We start from the raw sequence: 12,462 nt of genomic DNA, 5'->3' as shown, positions 1-12,462 counted from the left end.
TAGATTTATATTCTTAATCTTTAATTTTAGAGAACTAATTTTTGAATTTCTATTCTGTTGCTCTGACAACAGTAATAAGTGATCTAATGTGAATTCTTGACTATTCGCTTACATGGATGCTGTGTCATGCCAGCAATAACATAGTTTAAAATCTATTCAGCGAAATTGTTAAGTTAAAACTCCTGAGAGTCCGTGAGGTGATTTGGGTTTGTTGCATTGCCTTTGGAGCGGATTGAGCAGATATTTTGAAAGATAATTTTTGATCCTTGGTAAAACATCTCACTGCTTCCAGGGGAATGCAACTTCTGTTTGTGTGTAGTTCATAGGGGTCAAAGCTGTGAGAAGATTTTTAAAATGTCTTTTGAAAATGGGGTTAGTAACTGACAGATTCTCATTTTTATGTCCAACAATGCCATAAAATAAAAATTTTGTATACAGAAAAATGTAAATTTTGTTTTATCAAATGTTGCGAGACAGGAGGAAGAAATGTAGAGAATATGGCTTCTGTAACCCTTTCTTCTACACTGAGTATGTGGTGCAACCAGGTTTTAAGAGAAATTACTTCATTTATCTAAGCTTGATGGACTTTTTTTTTGAGAATCTCTTTAAATCTTCATTGACTTTTAACAGTATAGTGTCACTATTAGCTACTTTAGGTTATTTTGTTTTATCCCTCAGAGGATTAAATGCTCTTACTGTACATAAAGTTTTTAATGATGACTATAAGCTACCTCCTCCCCTCCACTTCTGCCTCCCTGTTATGGCTGTTCTCTTCTAACTTCCTTTGTGTTTCCTTTTATCTCTTCAGGTGACATCTAGTCGTGCAGCCCAGCAGCAACAATCACAAACTGGAGCAGGATCAGGTAGGCATTTACTTTTCTCTTTTTTTTTTCTTAATTTTTTTTGTTGTTAGTTTCCTTTCTTTGAAATGTATTTTCCTCATGATACATGCATAGCATTCATTTCCTTTGTACTACTGATACTCAGGGATGAGACCGTCCCTGAGTAAATACTTCCTCTTCCATTTTGTGGTTTTAGCTGCTGGGTTATTCTTTTTGTCTTAACTGCTTTTGATGTTTTTGCTGACTTTTATACACTATGCCAGTATTTGGTGGCCCTCTGTTTTAAAGCCAGGCATCTGCCTTATAACAATCTCACCCCTTTCCTCTGTTCCCATAAGGAATTTACTACTCCAGCTCTACTTTACCTGCTCAGCGGGTCAGTTCCCCCCATTCTGGGGGAGGAGGCTCAGGGTCAGGTTCTCCCAGTAAACACCAGCGTTTGGGATCGGCCTCCGACACGCCAGGTTATTCCACTACCCAGCGCCTGCCTTCCTCTTCCCCCTCTTCCTCTCCCAGCAAACAGTCTCCTGCTAACCGACTGGCCAAGTCGTACAGGTAGACCATCAGATTCATTGGGTGTCTAACGTTGGATCCTTTGTGTTATTAATGATACTGAAGCACGTAAACTTAATATATGCACACACTCACATTTATCCAACTAAATTCAGTTTTGTTTTATTACTTTGTTGTTTTTTTTCTTTTTTTTATTCCAGTAGTACGGTTGCTGTGACAACAGCAGGAGGTGGGTCACCACTGAGGGTGGCATCTCCACCAAATTCTACGGCAACAGGAGGAGGGAACAGTTCATCATCGTCCCCTCTTCACCAGGTAACAAACTGTATCTTCTTGAAGGGTGCTTTACATTTTAATGGATCCATATGGGAGCAATTTTTTCAAAGCATGTGCCAGAAATGATAAAATGTATATCTATTAATCAATGAAGGGTTTTTCTATAGACTGTGTGCTCCTTCAATCTGTTGAGATATGTTTGTGGGGTCTGAAGTTAAATATGTATGTGCTATATCTTACTCTGCATTGTCATTATTTGCAGACAAAGTCGATATGGGAGGCTTTGTACTGTGTGATATTAGAAAAATCTTGTTGCAAATGTGTTTGCTATGTTGTAATTTGACACTTTGGCACAGAAACTAATGAAACCGACAAGGTCTTATTTGTATCTTTGCCCATTTTTCCAGTCTTAAAATGTTTATGGTAATTTGGCGCCTAATTCTACTGATGCTCAATAACATTAGGCGCTACTGAGAATTAGAGGTACAATGGTAAAACTTATTTTTACCATTGTACAGGTAACAGTACAATGGTAAAACAATAATTAGTTTAATTTATTTCACATTGTCAATAGTTATAATATTATGTCCAATCTCCAATCGGTGTATTTTATTCTAAATATAATCTTGGTGATTGAATCCCATCTGGATTGATAAAAAGTAGTTTTCATATGTTTTTGCTTAGTTTTATACATTAGGTCCATTCATGAAAATACATGGAATAAATCTGTGCATACAAATTTTACTTTAAGATTTTTAAATGGAGCTTTGTACAATTCTGCTCTTGTATTTTTTTTTCATACAGGACATTAAGCAATTGTGTATTTTATTCAAACTATGTTTTGTTTTTGTGTTACACTCAGTGCATAGTCAGTCACTCAGTGCATAGTCAGTTACTGCAGTAGACTGACTATGCACTGAGTGGATGTGCTATTATTTGTTCCTTTTTTGTAGGAGGCTGTTGCATACAAAGCAACATTATTTGCGTATTTGGTTGTATTTTTCCCATCCATAATAGTCTCTCCTTAAGATATTGACATCAACCTTAAGAAAACTTGACAGAAAAGAAAAGAGAGAAATGCTGCTTATATCACTTAGCTCTTACAGTTTTGGCTGCCAGCACACAACAAGTGCTCAAGCACAACCTAGGTATAAACAATCATACCAGTCTGTTTTTGTGCACAGCAAATCAAAACAAAGCATAGCTAATAAAAATGGCTTGTGTTTGCAGATGAGTTCTGGCATAGGGAGCTATGCCACTTTGTCTCCTAAGCGTCTGGCAGCTCACCACGCTTCTGACCAATACAAGATCTCACACGAGCTCTACGCTACTGCTACCCTACAGAGGCCTGGCAGTCTGGCAGGTGAGAATTTACTTATTTACCCAGTTTAAAATGATATGTCTGTAAATAAACCCAATGTCCTCTTATTTTCTTTTTTTTTTTTAATGTCACCTGTTGCAATGACTTAGCTTAGTCAAAACACAGGGTTTTGTTGTTTTTTTTTTGCTTAATTTTCTGTTTTTTGATGTTTGAGACTTTGTTTTGAATTTTAGAGACCACTTAAAAGCCTTATTTAAAAAAAAATCATCCTTACCTCGGTGGTTCAAATTGATTGATTCACTTTACTAATGTTTTAGTCCTCTTGGATGAAATTGGCATTCTGAAGTAGTGATTATTTTGTTATTGATTAGTAATTTAAACTTGGTAATAAATCAATAAAACCTCTGCTTGCAGGTAATTTTGGGAACACTTTTCTTTTTCATTTACTTGAAGACTTAAAGGCAATAGAAAAAAAAAAAATTTAACTATCTTGAAATCTGTACATAGTACATTAATTATGAAGAATAAAAATTAAACAGAAATTTGTGTTATTGGTGCAATTTATGCAAAATTAATTGAATATTTTAGTAGAATTAACAACACCAATATGAATAGTTGCAATTGTTAAATGATAGGTGGTAATATATTTCCCAGATGTAGTGATAATGATGCATTGTAAGTTTAGTTCTTTTTAGCATACACACAGAATTGTAAGCAATCATGGGACAACATTCGGTTTTTACACATCCTTTTCTAATATTTCAGCAAGTGAAATATTTTAGAAGAGAATATTTACCTTTTTTTTTCTTTTGAAATCCCCTTTCCCTTGAAAGAAAGAGGTCATTACTTAAGCAAGTGGGCTCTTGTGAGACACAAAATAAATGAATAGCGAAATAAAACCAACTCTAAGATGAAAGGCATGGGTGGAAGGAAAAGAGCTGGGATGAGTCATAGTATTAATGGGTGTGTCTACGACTTCAATTCTTGATCCTTCATAAATATTCGAATTTAGTCCAGCTTTTTCTTAGTTTGAAGTTATTAGAGTATCCTTCTAATGCATGTTTCACATTTTTACTCCATTTTTGACTCTTGATATTCAATTTGTTCTCTCAGTAACTATGGCCAGTAAAGTAATGTAGCCTCATGCTTTGTCTCCTGTAGAGGTTAATAGGATACTTAGTTAAACTGTGCGTGTCAGTGAAAGAATAATCTTGATACTAGCATGCCAGATATATATCATAAGGCTCCGTTACAGCTTTTGATGTTGTCCAAGCCTGACAGTGCAGGTATGGCCTGGTATAAGACTTCTTGTTTCACTTTATTACAAAGATTGTTCAAGAAAGTAGATTCAGGGTAATCACTATGTTCTGTCTGAGTGTATATTGCATTCAATCATAACCTCTGCTTTGGAAGTACCTACAAGCTACTGTATCTGCTTGATTCTTCTTACATGACAAAACGCTTCACATGTTTCGATTTCTGATAAGACTTGTCAGCTTGAGTGACTTTATTTACTTGGAGGCCTGGATCTAGAAGCACTGCCCCTTCCTTCTTTGGAAAATGCGCGGCACACGACTTACACTCCTCTGAGAACTAATATGATATGATAAGACATTAGTTCCACTGGATCGTTTCTTTCTCCGTCACTCAGAGCTTTTGTATGCGTGTGGTTGTGTGATCTCATTTTATCTCCTGCCATGTCAGCTTAGCCCTTCTGACTTGTCTTTGGGTTTCCTGAGTGTGCCCCTTTTCAGCCGTTTTCTAATAGTATTTTTTGTTTTGCTTTCAGAGGAAGGCTACTCTCTTGCATTTGTTCTGCTGTGTTATGAACAAATGCTTGTTGTCAGTTATTCTTTTTCCCTTGCCCTCTGTCTGTGGGATTCTTGCCAAACACAGGAAGCGAGGGGACATTGCATCTCATTACATTCCAGCTGACAAAAAGCAATGTGTACTATGCAGATTAAAACAATGTAAAACAGACACATCATTCTCTCGCTTTCTGTCTCTCTCAATCTCTGTGTGTCTCTTCTCCTATTCTTTTTGTCTGGTATATGATAGGTTTTTTCCTTTCGAACCTAAATAAAAGAAAGAACCACAGACAACGTATATGAATTTTATGTAGAGCTTTTGCAAAAGGAGAAGGCTCTGAGAACTCTTGGGAGAAGGCTCTGAGAACCTTTTCTCCGAGGAATCCACAGAGCATTCTGGGCTGCCCTTACAACGGCTCCTGTTTTTATTGTCTAAGAAGGACAGGCAAGGGGGCAGTCAGGAAAAACAACAGAGGTCGTAAAGCTTCTAAACCAAACATCTAACAACCCAGGTCCAGATGTGATATCTGATCAAAGGTCTGAGCCCGGTTCAAATCTCGGTCAATACTGTCAAGAAAACAAAATAAGACTGCTCACAGGTGGTTACTAAATTAGGAGGTGTTCTTGCAAAAGGGTTTAAAGTCTGAGAAACTCAGTGTTATCTATTTCTCGTAAAGTTGAACAGACAGTAGTGACCTCCAGGTCATTTAAAGAAGAGAACACTTTAAACAGAAAATCACAAAGATCTATAGACTTAATGTGAACTAGAGTAAGAAAATAAAATGATAATACCAAAAAATCTCTAACAGTATACATGTTTCTGTTTGCGTGTGTGTGTGGTTCAAGGGAGCTCTAACTCACTAGTTTTCATGTAAATTGTGCCAGTTATTCTCAGACACACACAATCTCAGCTTTTCATACCAGCAAAGCTAAATTACAGGTTACAAATGTGCAGGTCTACAAGCAGCTTCATTTTAGAAATGTTTGGCTGTCAGGGGTCAAAGTTGTTTTTTTTCTTTTTTGGCATTGCCAGTAATTTTTAATCAACTGTTATTCAATATTTATTTCCAACTTTTCTGTCCTCTTTTTCTCACCTCCTCAATACATTTGCTGCTCTATTCATTTGTGATTCTTTTCAGACCAACTCTCTTACTTGCCTCTTCACATCATCTTAGACTTCACTCCTTTATTCTTCCTTGCCCTGCCTCCCTTACTATGTCTGTCAAGAAAAATTTTACAATACGCTTCTCAACTTTCTTTACTTTCATGTCATAAGATTGCTCAACTGACCTCACACAGATATCTTACAGTGTCATAAAACAGCAGGAGATCGGTCCTTCATGCTCGGGACTACTTTCCTGTACCCAGAACTTATCGCAATCAAAGTCGTCTTCTTTAACATCAAACACAGACCCCTTTTCTTCACAAAAGACAAATGGCAAGACCCGCTGAGCTCGCTAAAACATTTGGTGCATAACAATCCACAACTTCACACCTGTAGTTCAATCAACCTTCCCTTCCTTTTGTTGGGAAACACCCACACACTTTGACAGCCTTCTGTAAAATGATCTACTGACCAGAACCTATAAAAGACATCCACGATGAGCAGTTAGCTAAATCAGACTTGACAGACTCCTTTAACCATCCACCAAATGTATTTCACTTTGTGTCATACCTTTCTTTTTGTCAATTTAAATCCTAAAATGTTCCCCCTCTTTCATACAGGCTCTCGTGGCTCCTACAGTAGTCAACACAGTCAAGAAGCTCTTCGGCCCTTAGGGTCCCCCGAGCACCACATAGATCCTATCTATGAGGAACGTGTCTATCACAACAAGGGTCCTATGAGGAGCCTTAGTCAGAGCCAGGGACCAGATACAGGCCCCTACCGCAACAACACTGGTAAAAGACTACTTCATTTGTAAAAACAATTACAGTTATGTTGTCTTCGAGTGTTTATTTATATACCATGTGTTTATTGTTTGGATGTTTTTGTTCAGATTTTATCCTAAACATACACTTTGACGAATAGTAACTGAATAACATATATCAGGCAGAAATAAAATAAATTATATTTTTGTTCACTGAATATAGATCAAGAATTTGGCTAGAAAAAAAGACTGAAGTTAGCTTTGGTAGACATAGTTTCCATTCTTATTTCTTAATTCATTTGATTTGTATCCTTTATTTAAATGCATGCAGTTGTGTTAAGACCCTTTGGGTTTTGTCTAACAGGTTTTGTTTTTCACATATGGTTTGTTATATTTTTAGCTACTTTAATTTTTTGTTTGTTTCTGTTGCTTAGTGTATGTGTGTGGTTGGATCCAACAAGGAATTTTGTTGGATTTAAATTATGTCTCAGATCAGATAAATACTGAAAGTTGACTCCGTACTAATAGTACTACTACAAACAACCTGCAATGTTTGTCACAAAGGAGAGCTACTGCATAGGTGAGACAAGAGGTGCTCATGATTTATAGGTTTGTATGACTGGTCAGCTCTATATCAGATCCTCAAGACTAAATACACCACAAGTTAATTTTTTCCAATCTTGAAGCAATCATTTTTTACAAAAAATATCAGCTACAGACATTTTATATCAAATTCAGATATTTTTATCTGAATTTGTTTCTAAAAGTTTTGTAGCTGAATTTTGGTTCAGATACTGCCAAAGGTGTCTTGAACTTAGTTCAGTGTAACTAGCAGGTATGTTTCTTTTATTTAATTTTTGAGGACATTGGGCAGGCTGGAAGTCGAAACAAAGTTTCCTGAGTTGCCTGAGTAAAAGCTACAAACATATTTGCTTCTGCAATACTATGCGTACTTGCTACAAATGAATAGTTTCTAAATATTGTCACCTTGAAAGAAAGTCTTTTCAGAAATATGGTCTCAGATTAGATATTTGTGAGAGCCAGGCTCAGTTTGCTTGCATTCCTTTAAGATGTTTGTGCCAGGAATGTGGTGGTATATAAAAGAATACCCTGAATCGCTTCCTTCCACAATACAAATCTTTTGTATGTGTTCTAAAGGAAGTATTTGTTGAACAGAAACACCCCAGGGACAAGAAAGTTTAACTTTAAAGGCAGTGAAGTCCTTTTCCAAGAGCAACTTCCTCAGTTCATTCATAAAGTATCTCTAGCGTCCATTTGTTTATCTCAAACAGAGAAGACACATGTCCTAATGAATGACATTTTAATCGTGCTCTTCAATTTAAGGTATTTCTATTATATATATATATATATATATATATATATATATATATATATATATATATATATATAAACAAGCATTAAACATCTAAAGCATCCACCCACCTCTCTCTCACTCCCTTTTCTGCAAACTTGACTCCAATAGTGTGCCACCGTTTTTCTTGTCTAAGCAAGGTTCACCACGTTCTGTGTACTATCATTTAATCTTAGTCTGACCCCTACCCTGAGGAAGATTTGCCATGAGAGACTCTGCTTGGAGCTGAATCGTAAGACAACATAGCTCCTAGGATTATGTGGATACTAAAACCCCTCCACATCCTAAAGGTGGATATTTGCCACTTAAAAACTTTTTCTACATCCAGGTGTCCATCCTAGCCTCACTGTACTTGTTTTCTTTTCTGTCATTCTCACCCATTTCCAGAAACTGCACCCAATGGTGAACTTTAGAAAAGACATAATAGAGAAATTAAGCTATATAAAATACCCTAAGAAAACACTTTTTCTTTTGAGTAATTCTTTTCTTTTTTTTTTTGTAATGAAAAACAGTAGGACACATTTTCTATCAAAGATGCACTGCCATCTTTACAGCTCCCTCTACAATTTCATTGTTGTCTGCAATGTGTTTTTAATAGGCCCTCAATGAGCTTATCTCAATGTGGGTTTAGGTACGCCATGTTAATCCCATTATGGTATAAAAACACCCAAGTCTGTCATGCCACATTCACATGTTCCTCTATATCATTAACCAGCCTTGACAAAATAGCTACCATTATCATTTGGGTCACAATTACAGCAATAGATATGCAGATGCAGAGTTTGCCAATTTTTGTCTCAATAGAAAGGAGCTATCTTTAAACCCTTATAATGCTTTTCTAAAATGTATGTTAGATTTCAGTTCATCTATGCTTTAGCAGAATTCAAACATGTGTCCATTTCTGAAGAAAATTGACTTGTGGTGGTATTGGCACGCAAACAGCAGTGAATTAAATAAATTGAAGAGAGAAATATGCAGGGAGAATGTAGTTTTATGTCATTTAGTTTGGCCTTTAATGATAAGAAAATTTATTGAAATTTGTTTGAATTCAGTTCACTGGAAGACTATGTTGCCATAAACATTATTTACTGCAATTCTTGTAGTGTTTTGCTCATATCAACGCAGTGGAAAACCAATAAACCAAAGATGAACGTCACTTTGTATTCACCATGCCACTAAATTAAGATTCGGTCTTGTTTAAAAGTCATATGCATTTTATGTGCAATGAACAGAGGTTGTCTAATAGGGATTCATAATGCACTGACTGATGGCACATAATGAACTGATAAGGGTTGTGCTGACATAGTGAGCGGTAAGTCATTAATTATGTCACAGTGCCTTTTCTTGGCAATGGCAAGCTCACATTATTGGTTCATTAAGCTGGCATGGATCAATGTAATTAATGCTATAAGTCATTCTCTTGATGAAAAGGAATGGGAAATGTTTCTGTGGGTGTTCGGCATCAAAAATCACCACATTGTAATCGGTGGGTCTATATTTCTCCCTCATATTTTATTTTTTTGCAAACAGTCTTTTGAGGCCCTTTTAAAATGTTAGATTTGTTATATAATTTTAACAAAAAAAAAAGATTCTGAAAGAGAAACAGTAGACAGAATATCTAAGATCATTTTTCTTTCAATGCACAGTATAAATGCTTGAAAATCTACTTTCTTATATAAGTTTTATTTAGCTGTGAGTTCCAGATATTCCAGGGAAATTGCTTCCCTCTGCCTTTCACTGATCTCCTGATTTCTTTACCACCAAGTTTTTTTTTCAATACAGCAGAGTTAGTTTGATCCTTACTGCCTGATTTAAAAAAAAAAAATATGATAACATGTTTTGGCTGAATAAAAATGAAGGAGCTCTTTTACTTGGAATAACAAAAGCATTTTAACATTTCAATAACAAAATTCTGGAGGGGAAACAAAAGATATGAGGCAAAACTTTGAATCTTTTTCTATACAATGCATTCTTTACTCACCTAGTCTTTTCTATGGGCCATACTTAAAATCTACCACTATTACTTTAGTGGTAGTTTTTAATGTTTCAGTTAAAGATTTACACTTCTTCCCCAAGGTTCTGCTGCGGTAGTGTTAGATAAGCAAAACACTGAAGGCATGTCTTTTTTTCTGGGCGTTGGACACAATTTGCAACGCTAACTGTGTATCTTTAATGCCAATGTTTTGCTTCATGAATAAGTGTCTGTGTAGTTTTGTGACATACATGTCATGCATGTGTGTAGGCTGCAGTGCATGCATTTCATTCTTGAATAAAACTAGGGCAGTGCCCAAGAGGACCACAGGTTAATGTGGCCTATTTTAAGCAATTATTCCTTCTCGGCCACAGTGTCTCCAATGTACACATGCATTCAAATGATGCTGATTCACTGGAGGATGACTGATGCATCTTCTGCAAGGCCTCACGTGTTCCAAAAGGCTTTTGTTTTTATTACCACATAAAAACAAAAGCAAATCCACAAATCTTACAGTCTCCATCCAAGTAGTGAGCTCATGATTTCTACTGCTACTTCTATTTTTTCCCCTCTTTCTACATGTTTTTGTTGTTACCCACAGTGTCTTATCTTTGTTTCTTACCTTTTACTGTTTTCTGACATTTCTTTCTTCATTTTTTTATTTTTCAAATTTTCTTCTTCCATTGTCTTTGTGCATCCTATTTTTACGTCATGAATGTCGCCTCAGCTCGTATTAATGACTCTGACCACCTGGAATTACTGCCAAAAGAATGGATGTGGCTCTTTTTCTCCTTAATAGCTTAACATTAGGTCTGTGTGCGGCCCAGGTAGTGGCAATTTGAATTAGCCGTTTCAGTGCACCGGCTATTTATCAGGTCCCTCCTTTAACAAGATTGAACTACTACTATTGACACGATTTTCGTATTTAAGACCACTCCCCACAGCATCTTTAAAGGAGATGGATACAAATTTTTTTAACAATTTGTTACACAGAACACGTGGTGGTATTATGTAATTCCCAGGCACATAGTGCCATTTTAGAGCACAATCAAGTGACTGTTACCCTCAGTTGTTAAAATATCCTGTTTGTGTCAAAAATAATTTAAAAGAAGTTTGACCTTGAAATTTGACTCATTGAAATTGGCCTCTGTCTCTTTAAGAATCTCCTGCTCTTTCCGACACTCCGGCACCTGTGTTGCCATCACAAGTACTTTCTATAATGCCTTTAACCGTTCTTGGGACTGTTGGACTGACAAGTAGTTTGTATAATAAGCTCAGCAGACTTGCATTTCATCCAGGTGTTTGCTAACTGCTGCAGCCGCTAGTCTGATAGAGCCGAGTGGGGACGGTGTGGGGAGGGGAAGCTCGGATGAACGTGGCAGCCCCACAGAGGAACTTTGTAGAAATAGGCACCGATTGGTGATAGCAAGTGTATATCAGGTTGTTGAGCCTTTTTAGGTCCTGGGCTCTGATGCTGCTGGCCCAACAGATAACGGCAGAAGAGATGACACTCACAACAACAGACTTATAGAAGATATATAGTATTTTGCTTCTAACCTTGTAGGATCTTAGCTTCCTCAAGAAGTACAATCCGCTCTGTCCTTCCTTGTAGACGTCTTCAGTGTTGCGTCGCCAGTCCAGTCTCAGTGTCCAGATAAACAGAATATTAATTCCTCAACCACCCCTACTTCTTCTTGCGTGATGGAAAGAGCGTGTGATGTAACACTTTCTCCTGAAATCTACAATCAACTCTTATACATTCAAGATGAAATATGATCCTTTAAACAACTTAAACATATTTAAATCTCATTTATATCAATGTCCATTAGTTATGATAAGAATGCATTTGCAAGAGAAGTGCACATATATTATATAGGATGGAGTCGACTATAAATTGCACTATATATAACCTGAAGACTGAGTGTTCAGATCCCATTTTATGCCTGCGGAAGTTCTCAAGTGTTTGTAAATATTTGATCTTTTTGCCCCTCAAATTTCATACTCTTATTTTCATTACTCTATAATATAATTCTCTAATGTAACTTTTGTAAACAAATTAAACATCATCTTTCCTACACAAGTGCAAGATTGGGTGTGTCATAACCGATTCATTGTGTGTTGTTGGATTTATTTTTTGATTGCATGTGGAGCACACTCACCATTGTGATTGTGCACAAATAAGGAGAGACATAAATTATGTGGAGGATTTTTACATCAGGCCATTAAGCCAAACTCCTTTCCCCTTTAAATTCTGTTTTCCTTCTTTAATGAGATCTAACATCCTAATGAGGGGGACAGAAAAGAGAGGTTGGTAGAGAAGGGAGATGAAAGAGGAAAAACAAGCCCATGAGAGCATCGGCTTAGAACAGCAGAAAAGGTGCACACATTTTACATGCATCTACTGGCCAGGAGGCAGAGAAAGTTCAAAACTTCTCCTAAATATGGGAAGTGACAGATCTCTGCAATGAAAACAAAGATGAAGGAAAGGCT

General features: G+C 36.6%; 1 protein-coding gene across 6 annotated transcripts in view; it reads left to right on the top strand.

Annotated features, from left to right (window-relative positions):
* ctnnd2a (catenin (cadherin-associated protein), delta 2a) overlaps window positions 1-12,462 on the top strand; it is a 218,493-nt gene that overhangs the window by 92,138 nt on the left and 113,893 nt on the right. For 5 of the 6 annotated variants that reach the window (XM_028005386.1, XM_028005383.1, XM_028005385.1 and 2 more), the window contains exons 7-11: window positions 809-863; window positions 1,181-1,397; window positions 1,556-1,670; window positions 2,862-2,994; window positions 6,486-6,659. In XM_028005386.1, the coding sequence (XP_027861187.1) occupies window positions 809-863; window positions 1,181-1,397; window positions 1,556-1,670; window positions 2,862-2,994; window positions 6,486-6,659 (694 nt within the window). The remainder of the gene's footprint in view (window positions 1-808; window positions 864-1,180; window positions 1,398-1,555; window positions 1,671-2,861; window positions 2,995-6,485; window positions 6,660-12,462) is intronic. The other variant, XM_028005384.1, reaches the window with a different exon arrangement.

Source organism: Xiphophorus couchianus, chromosome 21, assembly GCF_001444195.1.
Source record: "Xiphophorus couchianus chromosome 21, X_couchianus-1.0, whole genome shotgun sequence".
NCBI lineage: Eukaryota > Metazoa > Chordata > Actinopteri > Cyprinodontiformes > Poeciliidae > Xiphophorus > Xiphophorus couchianus.
The sequence above is the reverse complement of the archived record's forward strand: the minus strand, read 5'-3'. Positions and strand labels throughout refer to the sequence as shown.